The 14,130-nt window shown below is 36.7% G+C and overlaps 1 protein-coding gene across 4 annotated transcripts in view; it reads right to left on the reverse strand.

Annotated features, from left to right (window-relative positions):
* The window catches only part of LOC126859142 (nephrin-like), a 219,946-nt gene that overhangs the window by 19,058 nt on the left and 186,758 nt on the right, over positions 1–14,130 (reverse strand). For all 4 annotated transcript variants that reach the window (XM_050610160.1, XM_050610159.1, XM_050610158.1 and 1 more), the window contains exons 9-11: positions 13,262–13,392; positions 10,967–11,126; positions 1,121–1,414 (exon numbers count right to left, since the gene is read on the reverse strand). In XM_050610160.1, coding sequence (XP_050466117.1) covers positions 1,121–1,414; positions 10,967–11,126; positions 13,262–13,392 — 585 coding nt within the window. The remainder of the gene's footprint in view (positions 1–1,120; positions 1,415–10,966; positions 11,127–13,261; positions 13,393–14,130) is intronic.

Genomic DNA, 14,130 nt, shown 5'->3' on the forward strand with positions numbered 1-14,130 from the left:
TGAAGTTACATTAGATCTCCTTTAACGTTTATTGAGATGCCGATAATTTGATAAAAACGTAGCGGATTCCAAGACGTTGCATTCATCGGATGATAGTGTCTCGACGACAGGGAGAATAAATGCAATCGAATCTATTGAATGCACCTTCCAAGAACTTCGAAACGGCGCGACATTCGTCTACCGAGAAATCGATTGCTGTCTTTTAAATAAGTTGTATCGCGGTCACGATGCCATCGAAATATTCATTCGTCTTCATTCTATTTTTCATTTATTCACTCGCAACGACGATGATAATACCAGCGATATTGTGAAATCATATAAAAATATTGAATATCGCAAATAATAATTTTTGTAATTTACATCGCGCGCAATTTATATATTTACGTGATTTCAACGTATAAATTCAAGTGCGGCGCGCGATTACGACTAAATTCGGAGAGATAGATCATTTATTTTATTAATTAATCACACTTTAAACATTTGCTTATGCAAATATTTGTAAAATTATTGATTATATAATAATTGGCTTTGCGAGATGCATTACATTTGAGTGCAGTATTATAAGCGATAATACCATCGCCTTCGATATCGCGATAAAATCTACGAACGTGGGCAAGTCAAATAATAAATCGGGCTTTTTTCAAAACATTTTATTCGATCAAAATATTTTTAGCGCATACCCAAGTTATTTTTCTACATAGTTTTCATTAAATTCTAAGCATTTTTGTCACCAAATTGGCACTTTTTTTATTTGCGCGTCATAAAAAGTAATAGAATGTGCGAAATCAATTGCGCAAACCGAACATTTCCCAAAAAGTTCTTTATTCGATCAAAATATTTTTAGTGCACACCAAGTTATTTTTCTACATAGTTTCCATTAAAATCTAAACATTTTTGCCACCGGATTGACAGTTTTTTATTCTAGTGTCATAAAAAATAATGGAACGCATTTAAAATTAATTGCACATGGAAGAATTCGTACGTTTATATTTGACTTGTCCTCGTAGAAAACACGTTGCATCTATATTTCTTACATTTAAAATATGCACGCGAGGAGAACGAACAACGCACGCTTTAATTTTTCAAGGAAACCCACGTAAGGGGTCGAGCTGACACTTACCGGCTGGCACGATATGGAAGACGCACGGTTCCAGCTGACTGCCCTGATCGTTGCTGCCCCAGCAGAGAAGAGTGCCGTAATCCAGCTCGTTAATCGGTTCGTACAAGACCGTCGAGTGCGTACGGTCGCTGGTGACCTTCGCCTGAGGTATGTCCACCGCTTCCATCGTGTTATTGAATTTCCAGGTGAACGATACTTCCGGCGGGTTCGCCTCCAACTCGCAGGGAATACTCGCGCTCTCGTGTTTCGCCACGCCGAACACCCTCATCTGGCCGTGTTGGCATACCGGCGCGACTGCAAAATGTAAATGTCAAACGCGCGTTAAAGATATATACATAGACAAGCCAATACTTTTGCGAGTGTATGAATAAACGGCGGATGAATAATTATTCATTGAAACACCGAATCACACTTGGTTTCGCTCGATACGCTATTTTGCTCGATACGTCGCGTGCTCCAATATACAAGATTAATAATATACTGGGTAAATTGGTATATTTAAGAGAAAATGCGTGTATAATCTATTTCCCGGTATCAATTTCCAGCTCTCGATTGTGATCATTAGAGATAATAATAATAATAATAGCTTAGAGTTTCATGTTGGGTTATTAATATCAACCGAATTATTTGACATTCGAGATTGAAAAGGCTTAGCAAATTATACTTCGAAAATGCGAACACGAAACAAAGTTGAATAGGATGTATATAATCCGAGAATTAATAACGCTTCAATGACCAATGATCTCTAAAATTAAACAAGAGTACGATTGGTAGCCTCATGACGAGTATTCTTCACAACGTCCTCCAATAATGCGATCGGATCTTTTCATCGGTGATCCCACAACATATAGAGGAGGGCTGTTCGATACATAGAATCTGATATCCGCCGAAGGCTAACGCGATTATTAAGCACTACCCGTAATTAAGCATTAATGATGGAATTCATGTCTGCGGAACTATTCTCCCCCGTCCCTAAGTTCATGTCAACCTCAGTCGACACGCTATCTGATATCGTCTCGCAATATACATAATACACAATATACATGTATATATTCTGTAATCTACATATTGCAACAGTGCACCATTAGTAGAGCATGTCTTCATTGTTCAGATGAAAGATGGGAGGAGAGATTCGCGTACGCTTTCTCGAACAACGTTTTCCTCCATTATATTCTCCGCTGATTCCGTTTTATTCACGGCAACTGAAAGTACGTCGTTATACTTGGTAAGAAAATAAGTTTCCGACTGCATACGTCTTTTTAATGCTGTAAAAAGTAAAAAGTATAGAGCACATTTTCGAGTTACTTCGCGGCGCGATTCGCGTAGATGATGAAGGAACTGCGTAAATAAGTTTAAGACATCTCCATAAGTGTTGAAAAATTTTACCAACGTATCAAAATGACGGTAACAAATTTTACGTCTTTCTCATCAAAATAAAAATTTTATTTAGGATGTGTTATATATAAGAGAAGAAGATTGATTTAGGATGTATTATATAAGAAAAAAAAAAAGGAGAAGAGGAGCGCACACATGTAACACGCATCCCTAAGAGGCACTTTGTGATATAATCTCCAATGAAGGATATTACTATATATTTTTTCTGGAGCCACTTGACAAATGATTGATTATACATCTTCGGAAAAAAACACGTTATATAAAATATTGTGCAAATGTAAGTAATTTTTCTGAGAGATGAAATGAAATAGCAATATAATAGTCAAAATAAATGAAATAAATGCATTGAAATATTAATGTTGAAATATTTATACACACATATATCTCATCGATTTATTTCTTCATATGTTTAAGCGAGAAAAATAAACCCCCTTGCGTTCACGTGATATCGAAATGCAATTATAATATGATTAAATTTGAAACTATACTTGCGTTATGAGCCGTCTCGACGCACGCGAGCGCATTTTACACACTCGGAGGCACGCGATTGATCCTTATCTCCGGTAGTTTCTGCAATTGACATTCACTTCCACGGACGAAAGAAGATATTCGGTGTAAGCTGACAAAGGTTCCCCCGTGACCTCGACTTAGGACGGAAGTCCAGTCCGCCTCTCGTCCGGGAAATTCAATAATACTTGGGACGTGGAAGTGGAGGGTCGGGGTAGAGCACGCGGGGATATATCCGGCGCACATATAAAACGAGACTGGACCCTTCATTGATTAGATCAGTCATCAAATTCCGGACGGTATCCGGTGTCCGCGCGTATTGCATCCTCTTTGTACTTTGCACAGTTGTCGAAAGAAGTCCGATCTTGGCGATGCTTGGAATGTTCCGCATCTTGCCAAGCCAACCGGTCGCACAGTCTTATACGGCAGAGACGAAACCTTTGTCCTCTCTTATGACGATAGTCGAAAAATATCTTAGAGATGCCGTAAAGGTCACGATAAAACTCGTGAATTTTTACGATCGTATGATCGAAAGGGATCTTATGTGATTTTACATTCTCGTATGCATCGTGGAATATTACATGATAAGTATACATGATAGTGAACTTCAATAATTGATTGACTGAGATGACATGTAAACGTTTGAGATTTGCTTCTTTTAATTAGAATTCTAATCATCACAATTTCTTTTCAAAAACAAGAAATGTTTTATTTTATTCTTCGAAAATAAATTAATTTCAATTAATAAAACAAATTAATTTTATTAATAAATTAATAAAAATTTGAAAGAATTAGAAAATTTCAAATCTTTAAAAGTAGAAATACCGGAGGAAAAATTTCGCGGTATATGCATCGATGAAATAGACTTGCATAACATTACGAACGCAAAATGCAGATTTTATCGTCGGAAATGGTTAAACTTGGCACGCGCGCAAAACAAGCGCATATTTTTTTCGTTTTTAAAAATTGAATTGAACTTTCCTGAAGTGGAGACTTTTAAACCAAATGATCTCCTTTGTCAGCGTCAAGTATCTTTTGCCGAATAAAAGCAAATGATCGTGAAAGATGAATGCACGGAGATATCGCGGGATACAGGATCAATGGCCGAGGCACTGACAATAACCAATTAATGCCGGTCATTAAGCATCAGTGACAGATCGCTCACGCTGAATGTCCATGCCAGCTATCGAAATGATATCTGCGTCGTGTATGCATAATTCATTTCACGGGCTCGCAATATCACCTGCATCGTGAAAAATGCACGTCGATCTGTCGCACGGACGTACACGTAGAAACGAAGGAAGAGAGAGAGAGAGAGAGAGAGAATTTGCTTTTTGTTCTATTTGGAGATACGAACGAGTTTATCTCGATTATCTATGCGAGAGCGAATTTATCTCTGCGGTATAAAATATTTAAGTATCAGTTTAGATCTATAGGATGTTTTAATGCCGAGCGTTTTAGATTGAAAAGCTGGAATTTTAAATTACATATGTAAAAATTGATAGAATTATATTAATCTACTTTTAATGATTCCATTTCTGAGAGAAATGCATATCTTCCCCAATGTTATAATTTCTCTCTTTTTCTCAAACTGTAATAACTCTAACTGTTTACGTAATAAAATATAATTTTATCATTTCTACAATCTTTTTTCGTAAAACTCCTAAAAAAATATCCAGCGAAAAGAGCCATTGACAATTTCAGGTTGAAAAACTTGAAAGAGCCAATGAAATTTTAAATTTAGATTTATTATAATTTTGCACGTCATCTGCTACTTAAAACAAGAGATTCGGCTATAAAACGAGCATTTAACGTATCTCCTCTCGGTTTTAACGAAAATAAACTTACGCTCGATAGCCCGTTAAAATCATTCCAAATGTCTAACAGCGGATACAATTCGTAAAACACAGGCAGAGAGGGAAAAGGGAGCGCGTGTCGAATCAAGAATTATCGAATATCCTGGTGGTGACAGATTCCTTGAGAGATTTAACAGTACATTAGTTCCGGGGATATCCTACACAGGTCGATAGAGTACAAAGACGCGCGCGACCAGCGCGTATTATTTTATGTTCGCGGTATTTGCGTCGTGAATCTTCGTCAATCGTGGTGTACATCGCGCTGAAATTCGTAAGAACGTCGCCGTGTACGCGTCATGGAAATTTATAATAATAATAATCTACGACGCGCGTGTATGTATGCGTGTGTGTAGCACACGCGCGAATGGCCATTACGTCAAATAACGAAGATTTATGCGCGCCTCGTGGCGACGATGTATATACGCTCTCGCATAGCTTATGTCGGAGAGACGTAGAGGCAATACGGCTCGAACTCTATATATCCAGATATCAGAGGTATTATTATATATGGATGGAGCGCGTGGTCGGGACTTGAGATGACACATGTGCGTCGATGCCTTGCTTAATCAGATACATTAATTAGCTGGCGTTAATGGACCTAGTTAGACGCCTCGGTCCATTCGATCGATAGATAGATCTTCGACGGAGCGTTATCGAGCGTGATATCTAGCGTTTGTATCGTAATGGTCATCATATATAGTTGGCACGATATATCGTTGATACGATAAGGCGCCTAGCATTCCGAAAATACTAGAGGCTACAGGAATCCCATAGAGAATTTTATCGTAATTAGAGATACGTCGATGGTCCAAGCGTTTAACGAACTCGTGGCTGCGTGGAATCGCGACTATCGATCGATTGATCTTGGGAGCGCGGCGTAATTATCGTGTGTATCCTTTACAACACGAGATATACCGCGAGATATTAATCCAGTGTGTAATTAATAGGACGCGCATTCTCTTTTGTGGAAAATAAAAAACCTCGGGTATATACAGAGAACTGAAGAATTTCTCGAAGAATTTCACCGCGGAGCTCTCTGAAACGACGTATTGTTAAAGGGATTACAGATGGGTGACGTTACATATCGATCGATCTCGCCATCCGGGCGACGTCTTGGCTCGGCTTTTTTCGCCGCGACTGTGCTACATAATCTATCCAATCTATCACGGCGAATAAATCAAAACGCCCGGCGCGGAGAAATCGAATTCACTTTTGCAGCGCGAATAAATGTCCGGTCGGTGGCTGCGATAAATTCATTGACGTATTTCATGGCAGTCGGGCCGTGGCAACAACGGCGATGGTGGCGGCATTCTAGTTTACGTCCGTCCGTCGGTCGTAATTAAATTACAACAAGCGGAATCTAAAGTTGGCGAAACGAATTCCGAAGCGAAGCGTGCATATTGCGCCGATAACACGCCGGCTGACCGATGACGTACGTATCTACTTCCGCCGGAACGTCTGTTATAAATCGGCACGATTTTGTTGTCGCACGAAATAAAGTGTCAACCTTTTCATACTACGATACGAATAAAGATCGCCAGTTAATTTCGTACACTCGTATAAAATTTCTCAAAATGTATGCAGATGTGATATAAATTACGCGTCGTATTTATATTTATATGTAAATATATAATTCGCGTTCAGTGCATGCATCTGATAAAGAGCTTCGATGGCGAAAAAAAGGAATTTTCATGACAATTTCAAAAGATAATTTTATGAAATATTCGTATAAAAATGATTGTACAAGAATTACTTTAAATCGATTTTATTTTACGCGAGACGTTACGTTTGCATTATAATAATTTGACATATATATATATCTGAATAATATATTCATTAAAAATGAATCCTGAGAAAATAATTAAAAATCAATGGAACATGCATTATAATAATTTCATAAATCTGAATAATATATCCATTAAAAAGAGATCCTGAGAATATAACTGAAAAAAGGTCAATAGAACAAATTTTGCTATTATATCTTTCTTCTTATTATTCGATATAAAGTCATCTTAAATGAAGAATTTCATATTTTATATTAGGAGCTCGCACGTATTAGGGGGTCGCGTGATAAAAATGCGACAGTCCCGAAGCGCGAAATTGCCGCGGCGTGTAATTAAGCATTGTAAACGCGCAATTTCTATTTGAGCGACCTGAATTACTTTGCGCGCGCGTTACCGCCCGGTTAAAAGATCGCATGTTTGCAAGACCACGTCGTATATGACGAGCAAAAAGGAGATCGCTTGAAAGGAATTTCGCATGCTTGTATCTTGCAAAAAATATTATGCAGAAATAAAATAGCCTAATAATTAGTCATATAATAATAATATATATTACTATATATATTTATTATAGCAATACGATACAATATCTGAAGAGTATATATTATAATAATCTAATATATACTATATATATATATATATATATATATCATTTATGTTTTTTAATCACTTGATGTTGCCCGATATGAGTGGAAAAAGAGACAATATCGTATCCGCGTGACAACTATTCTTCCGTGTTCGATTCGTGCAACACTGACCGATGACAAAGCGTTTTTGACAAGAGTATAATAATTTTATACGCATCGAAACGAAATTTTTATTAACAGAAATAAAATATCCGATGTATGAAGCCATTGTATCTTTTCGATTGAAACGACACGCTGGGTCATCCGTCAATCGAACAAATACAGTGTCGCTATTTTTCCTCATATCTCTTGAAAAATTAAAATCTTTTCTCAGAGCTCGCAATAAACCGATTTTTTCTTACGTGGGGTTACGTAAAGTTTTAGATTATTGCATATCACGTTTCACTGAATTACATTGCATATTTATATACTATCATGTAAATTGACGCAGCGCGTCATTTTTCTTCTTTCTTTTAATGTCAATGTATATAGAATGATATCGAGTTGGCATGTATAAGGCAAGTTATCGACCGCTCGCTTCTGGCTCTAATTATTATTATAGCTTTTAATTGCAGCGCGCTCCAGTTTAAAACCTTCTGATTAAGTCTGACGTTAACTTCGACGAGTGGTTGAATGTCGGAATTTTTAGAGTCGACGCATTAATTACAGGTTGTTACGGTGATGCTTGTCTTGTAATTAGCACAATGGCGAAAGCGCAAACTCTTTGCGCGCACTGTAATTACGCAAAAATCAAGCAAAAATACAAACGACTATCCTCGATTTGTATAAAGCCGGTATCGATTTGTCCAAAGCAAGAGAACGTTAGACGCCGGGACGCATTGCGGATCGTGAATTTTTAAACACGTTTTCCATCTAGAAAGCACAGTTGGAATATTTTCAAAAAGCTCGTTTCGCGAATATTCCGCGAATATTATATTATTCAAATTTACCGTTGTTTCAAATCTATTTCGTGCTCACATTTTTCCCCGAAGTATTGCCTTTAATAATAATTAGGATTGCATACAAATTGTTTTTATTTTTACTTTTAATTTCCATTGTATTTTTCTCTAATTTGAAAATTCTATTTCGATCAAATTTCCACTATTGATGGAAAATATTCTAAAAGATATATTTAGTACATAACTCGCTATATAAATATGACGCGTAAATTTGAATCGAATCCTATCTCACGAGTTCGGTCACGAACGCAGAAAATCTGCGAGCTCGTATGTGCGCACGGTTGGCTAACGTAGCTTAAGATTTTAATTCAGTTTCAGCGGGTATAATTATGCGCATGGCAAGAAGCTCCCCTTCTCTTCAAGCTCTCTGCCGTATCCAAGATCTTAAGCCGCTTAGTTAGCTGTAAAATGGCGAGGCTTCAGTCCGGAGAAGAACAAAGAAAATACGGATTATACGCGGGAGCATTCGACGTTCACTCGAGACTCGGCAATTTACTTTGCCAAAAGGGTTATTAAAACCAACATAATCGCCCCAGGATAATTACGCAAAATTTTGTTCGTAGTTTTTGCCAAAGACTTTGCGTGTGCGAGCAGAAATTCACGTAATATTGGACTGATGGTAGAGATTTGATAAGCACGCATCGCGCACTCGACGTTTTTTTTTTTTACTGGCGCGTATATTCTTTGAAAATAAAATCTATTTTAACGTAATGTTGTTACAGCAGAGTAGAATAAGTTAACGGAACGGCACAACAATTTTAGTCAAAGTCAAAAATATAACAGTTAAACGATAAAGATGGACGTTTGGTTCATTCGCAACGCGATAAAATGAATATTACTCTTTAATATTCTTTTTGTATTTCTGCTTATTACATTCTGCGTAAGAGAAGCAAAATTTTTCGATGAAATTCATTTTGCAAAATTGTAGAAATTAATAGTGGAGATTTTAGCAAATTTAAGAACGGATCATCGCGTCTCTCTTGCTCTTACAATAGACACGAGAATGTTTTAGATATTTTCAGAATATTTTTTTCTTTCATTACATCAATTCTCCTTTTTCTCTTTCGATCTGTTAGAAGATGATCTTTTCTTCCGTCAAAATTGAGTTGAAAGTTTAGAATAGATATATTAAAATCTCTTTATTAATTATTTAACAGACGGATCTATTAGCAAGCGCTCTGTAAATTATAATGATTATTAACGAGAGAGAGAGAGAGAGAGGGAGAGAAGGAAGAGGAAGTAGATGCACGCATACATATGTATATTTTAACTGATCACCTATTAATCTGTGCACGGATTAGCTGTAGATAATTTATAGTGCATTGAATCCACTAAATACCGATGAGAGCGCAGCTGCTGTATAAACGGTGGCGTATGTCAGTCAGTCGTAAGTCACACACCAACACACAGACTTAAGTAGCGGAACAGCTCGGTTATACGCATATGTTCCTACGTATGTAGAGCGTTTGAAGTGATTTAGCGTTCGCTGAACTTTACGGGGGGGTGAAAGACATTTTCCTTGGAACGTGCGCAAAAAGGGACCAACTCACGTACATCACTCTAATAAATTCATACTGGCGAATTGCGCCGACGAAGGCGACGATTTCTTGTCATAGCGATAGTTTGCTTTATTTTATTATCGAGATATATGTATATTATATCGCGTGAATGATTTTCCTTATGATTTATGACGAAGTGGAAAGTTTCTTTAAGAGAACTCGACACGGTAAAAATATTATTAATGACCGTATTATCGATTTCTTTCTGTCTCTATAAAATCCACGCTAATTATAATCGTACAATAACTTGCACTATTACGCTCATAATATTTCGATTTTTATAATTCGCAACGTTTGAAACTAATATCAGACTTGTAACCTTTTCTTTTTTAAACACTGCGAAAAATCTGTCCAAACTTGCTTATAATGTTTAAAAGAGTTATAATGCTCGCATATGAAATTGACTTATAGCCGGTCGGTTCTCTCTGTCTCGGAGCAGATTTTATGAAACCTCGTTTTCGATTATAGTGCGCGAGCCAAGATATTAAACGTCCATATGAAGCGGAAGATCTCACCCCGCGCTCTCTCCGAATGCGCGTTTCGTCGTCTACGCGCCGGATTTATGTCCCCTCGTAAACAAAGCGCGCTCCTAAGCTGATTTAACGTCGATCCGCGCATACCGGTGTGTCACAGTATCAGTTACGTGCCAGAGGGTGCGGTGAACGCGCGCGCAGTGACACAGAAATTAACTCCAGTGCCAGAGAGAGACTCTAGAGATTCGGAAGACAACACGGCGTATTTCCATTCCCGGGTATTTCGGCTAGAATCGTTACTCCTCGATCGATAGATACGGACTATTGAAGAGAAATTACACGTACAAACTTTGAAATTGCTCTCTGAATACAAATCTGGAAAAAACTTGTGCGAATCTATATAGAGTGAATCTTTTGCGAATTTATAAAGAATAAAAAATTTTTAGCAAGCATTTTTATATATGGACGAGATTTCAGTTCGCCAAAGGTTTATCACCACAATTATTTCAAATAAAAATGACAGATCTTCAAATAAAGATAAAAAATTCTTACAGCTTAAGGATTCAGATATGAATGTGGACTGTTGTCGATAATAAACAGAGAAATAGTTTAACTTAATTGGAGCATCAGCGTAGATTCTGGCGGATGACATGCGGGAAATGTAGGTATGTGTATGTAACAGATACTCACACTTTATGTCCAAGTTCAGCGGATTGCTCTCGCCGTCGCCCTCTTGATTATTGCCGATGCACGTGTAAATCCCAGCTCTACTGCGAGTGACGCTTTGCAGCACCAGGCTCTGATTACTTATTATCGTTCCGGTCGTCGGATTGTGATACAGCGGATTGCCCTGCGAATGCGAAATCAAACGAGGTGTTGTATTTACTCGGCTACCGCGAATAAACTTGCGGCCGCGATTCAGTGTGCGAGTAATAAACTATTCAAGTAATGGACTATATTCGCAACAAACAGTAAGTAAATTAAAAGGAGCAAAAAAAAAATGGAATAGAGAATTTTATAGCGATAAAAAAAAGCTTCTTGTGCTGTGATCAAAAAACTTTAAATAAATGAAACATTATCGGCAAAGCAACGTAAAGACGAATAAATAAGGAAAAATATAAGTAAAAATAAATGAATAAGTAAATAAATAGATAAATATATATATATACATATATATATATATATATATACATATGCAATACAGTTAATATGAAAATGAAAGGCTAAATTCTTTTTTCGCGAGCGATTTTAAAGCGCAAAAACTGTATATTCGTGTTTCTCGCGAAAGTCTAAACGATAATAAATTCCATGTGAGAAATTCACGACGAGGAACGCTGACAGTTTTTCGATCTCTCTCGCGTTTCCTCGTCGCGCGCGCGACTTTCGAGACGATGAAAGCGGCTTTGAGTTTTCGCGAAACAAATTTTGTAGTCCGCGAACCGAGGGAATTGATTGGGATTTGCGTTTCCCCGCTGTTTTCATGTAAACGACATTCGTTCGCGCGATAAGATTCATCGAAATTGGCTCGAACGGATATCAAAGTTCGAAAAATATTCGCAATAACTTTAATGTCATAGCACATTCTTAAGCAATGCAATTTTTTGGCTTATGTCTTTTAAATGCATTTTCAAAAATCGACTGTTTTCTTACAATTTTCTTCCGACGAAAGCAATATCTGTCGACGGTTTTGAATTATTAGCAATTAGAAAATGGAATCAACGTAATAACGTTAATTTATTATTTATCTTCAATTTACTTTTTAAAAAATATTTGGTTTTTATTGTAATTATAAATTATGTTACTATTAAGAAGATATACATATTTAATGTTGAAAATTAAAAAAGTCTTGAAAAAAATAATGTTAATGCGCCAGAAAAAGAAAAGAGCGGTTAAAAAACACATTTGAAAAAAAAATTTTTTTATTTAATAACTATTATCTAAATATTCTGAATGTATGGATTTTAATGATAGTAAAAGAGAACTATGTATCGTAGGATTAAAAATAAATTCGGAATGATTGAATGCGATTGCTTCCCAATGGTTTAATTGCATCGGGAAATACCTTGATTTATACCTGTGATTTATGTCATGCCATCAGTTCCAAATCAATCGCGCGTATGACTTTATCATCGATGAAGGCAAAACGATCAAAACAAATGAAGGGATTAAAACACATTCGGGCATTGATGAATTGCATTCTTATTAATCGTTGATAAAACGCATCGATTTATATCTGTAGTTAAATCGATGCTATGATTCTCGTCCCGTATCAATCAAGCGGATCATTTTAATAGCAAAGAAAAACATTGTGTACTCGAGCGGCTTGGAATAAATACGGATAAAGTGATGCGATCCCAATGGATTATCTCTCGTGGAAATTTCGATATTTGTGTTGCAATTCGCGTTAGAAATGTTATATTTAACACGGATTATTTTGATATAAGAAAAGATTTTTTATATATAATTCTTTTAGCATTTATTTGTTAGTTAATTTTTAAAAAAATTGCAAGATACTATTACATTAAAGACTTGAAATGAACAAAAATTAAAAACTTTATTTTTATTAAGAGACGTAATAAATCATTTTGCACGTGCATTAAAATGGATCAGAAATTATTTTTTAAAATAAAGCTGAAATATACATTGTGATTTAAGTAATCTAATTTGAGACAAGAGAAATATTAAAATTGTCTACGATTTTCCGTGATATGAAATGCTCAAGTTGCGAGAAAATTTCTAATAGAAATCCGAACCCTCTAAAGGTTAATTACTATCCGAGGGAAGTCCGCTTTATATGCGCCCTGCGCAGCGCGTTTCGGTGATACGAATCCGAGATCAAACGCGGGAGTTTTCGGACGGAAGTTTATCGTGTGTCGCAGGTGCGCCCTGCCGTTCCCTTATCTCGACGCGATTAAGCTTCGGCTTATATTATCGATTTCTGAACCGGATTCGTTATCTGCGCCCTATGGCGGGATGTGGACTCACGTTATGGCGCCAGGAAACCTTGTAAACCCAGGGATTGGACTTGATGTTGCACTCGAAGTAAACGTCGATACCCTCCCGAATAGCACTCGAATTCAAATTGCTGCCAAGCTCGAGGGTAACCACAGGCTCGTCTGAAAACAGAATCAACATCAAAGCGTGAAATGCACCAATATGAGAGATGCCGCTTTAATTACAATAATTAACGCCTATTAGTGCCCAGATGCCGTAAATAAGTTCCAAATTGAAAAAAATAAATAAATAAAAATAAAAAAAAAAATAAATAAAATAAAAAAATGCTGGAAACGATTTAGACAAAAGAAGCAGAACATCGAAATTTTTTATTAGTACATCTTAGTGTTCATATTGGCTTACTGATTAGAAACTACTGTCTATTTGAATCGTTGAAATTTTATATCGAATTTGCGAAATAAATTTTTTAAACTCACTTCCATAATTTTGTCAAATTTAAAGGTATATCTCGAAACATGATTCAAAAGCAATGAAAAAAATTGTTAAAGATTAATTTACTATATGTGTATAATGTTTTAATATTAAAATACAATCTATAACGCGATCCGTTTTTTTGCTTCTCGATTATATTCTATTACATCGCGTTGTAAATAAATGGTTAACCGTGTCGGACGACGGCGGATTTTCGCATCGAGAGAGCGTCGTTGGGCATCCATGCCATGCGTATTATCTTTTCATGGGGGAAAAAATCGCGGCCGCGTATCGAACGTTACTTATGATTCCTTCCGCTGCAACGCCATCGCGAATCCGATAATTCCGCCGTTTCGCGCTTGCAATAAACGGGTAAATTTTTTCGCCTCGCTTTTACAGCCCCATCCCGCCTCGTAGAATTACTGGCG

The sequence above is a fragment of the Cataglyphis hispanica genome, chromosome 2 (assembly GCF_021464435.1).
Source record: "Cataglyphis hispanica isolate Lineage 1 chromosome 2, ULB_Chis1_1.0, whole genome shotgun sequence".
NCBI lineage: Eukaryota > Metazoa > Arthropoda > Insecta > Hymenoptera > Formicidae > Cataglyphis > Cataglyphis hispanica.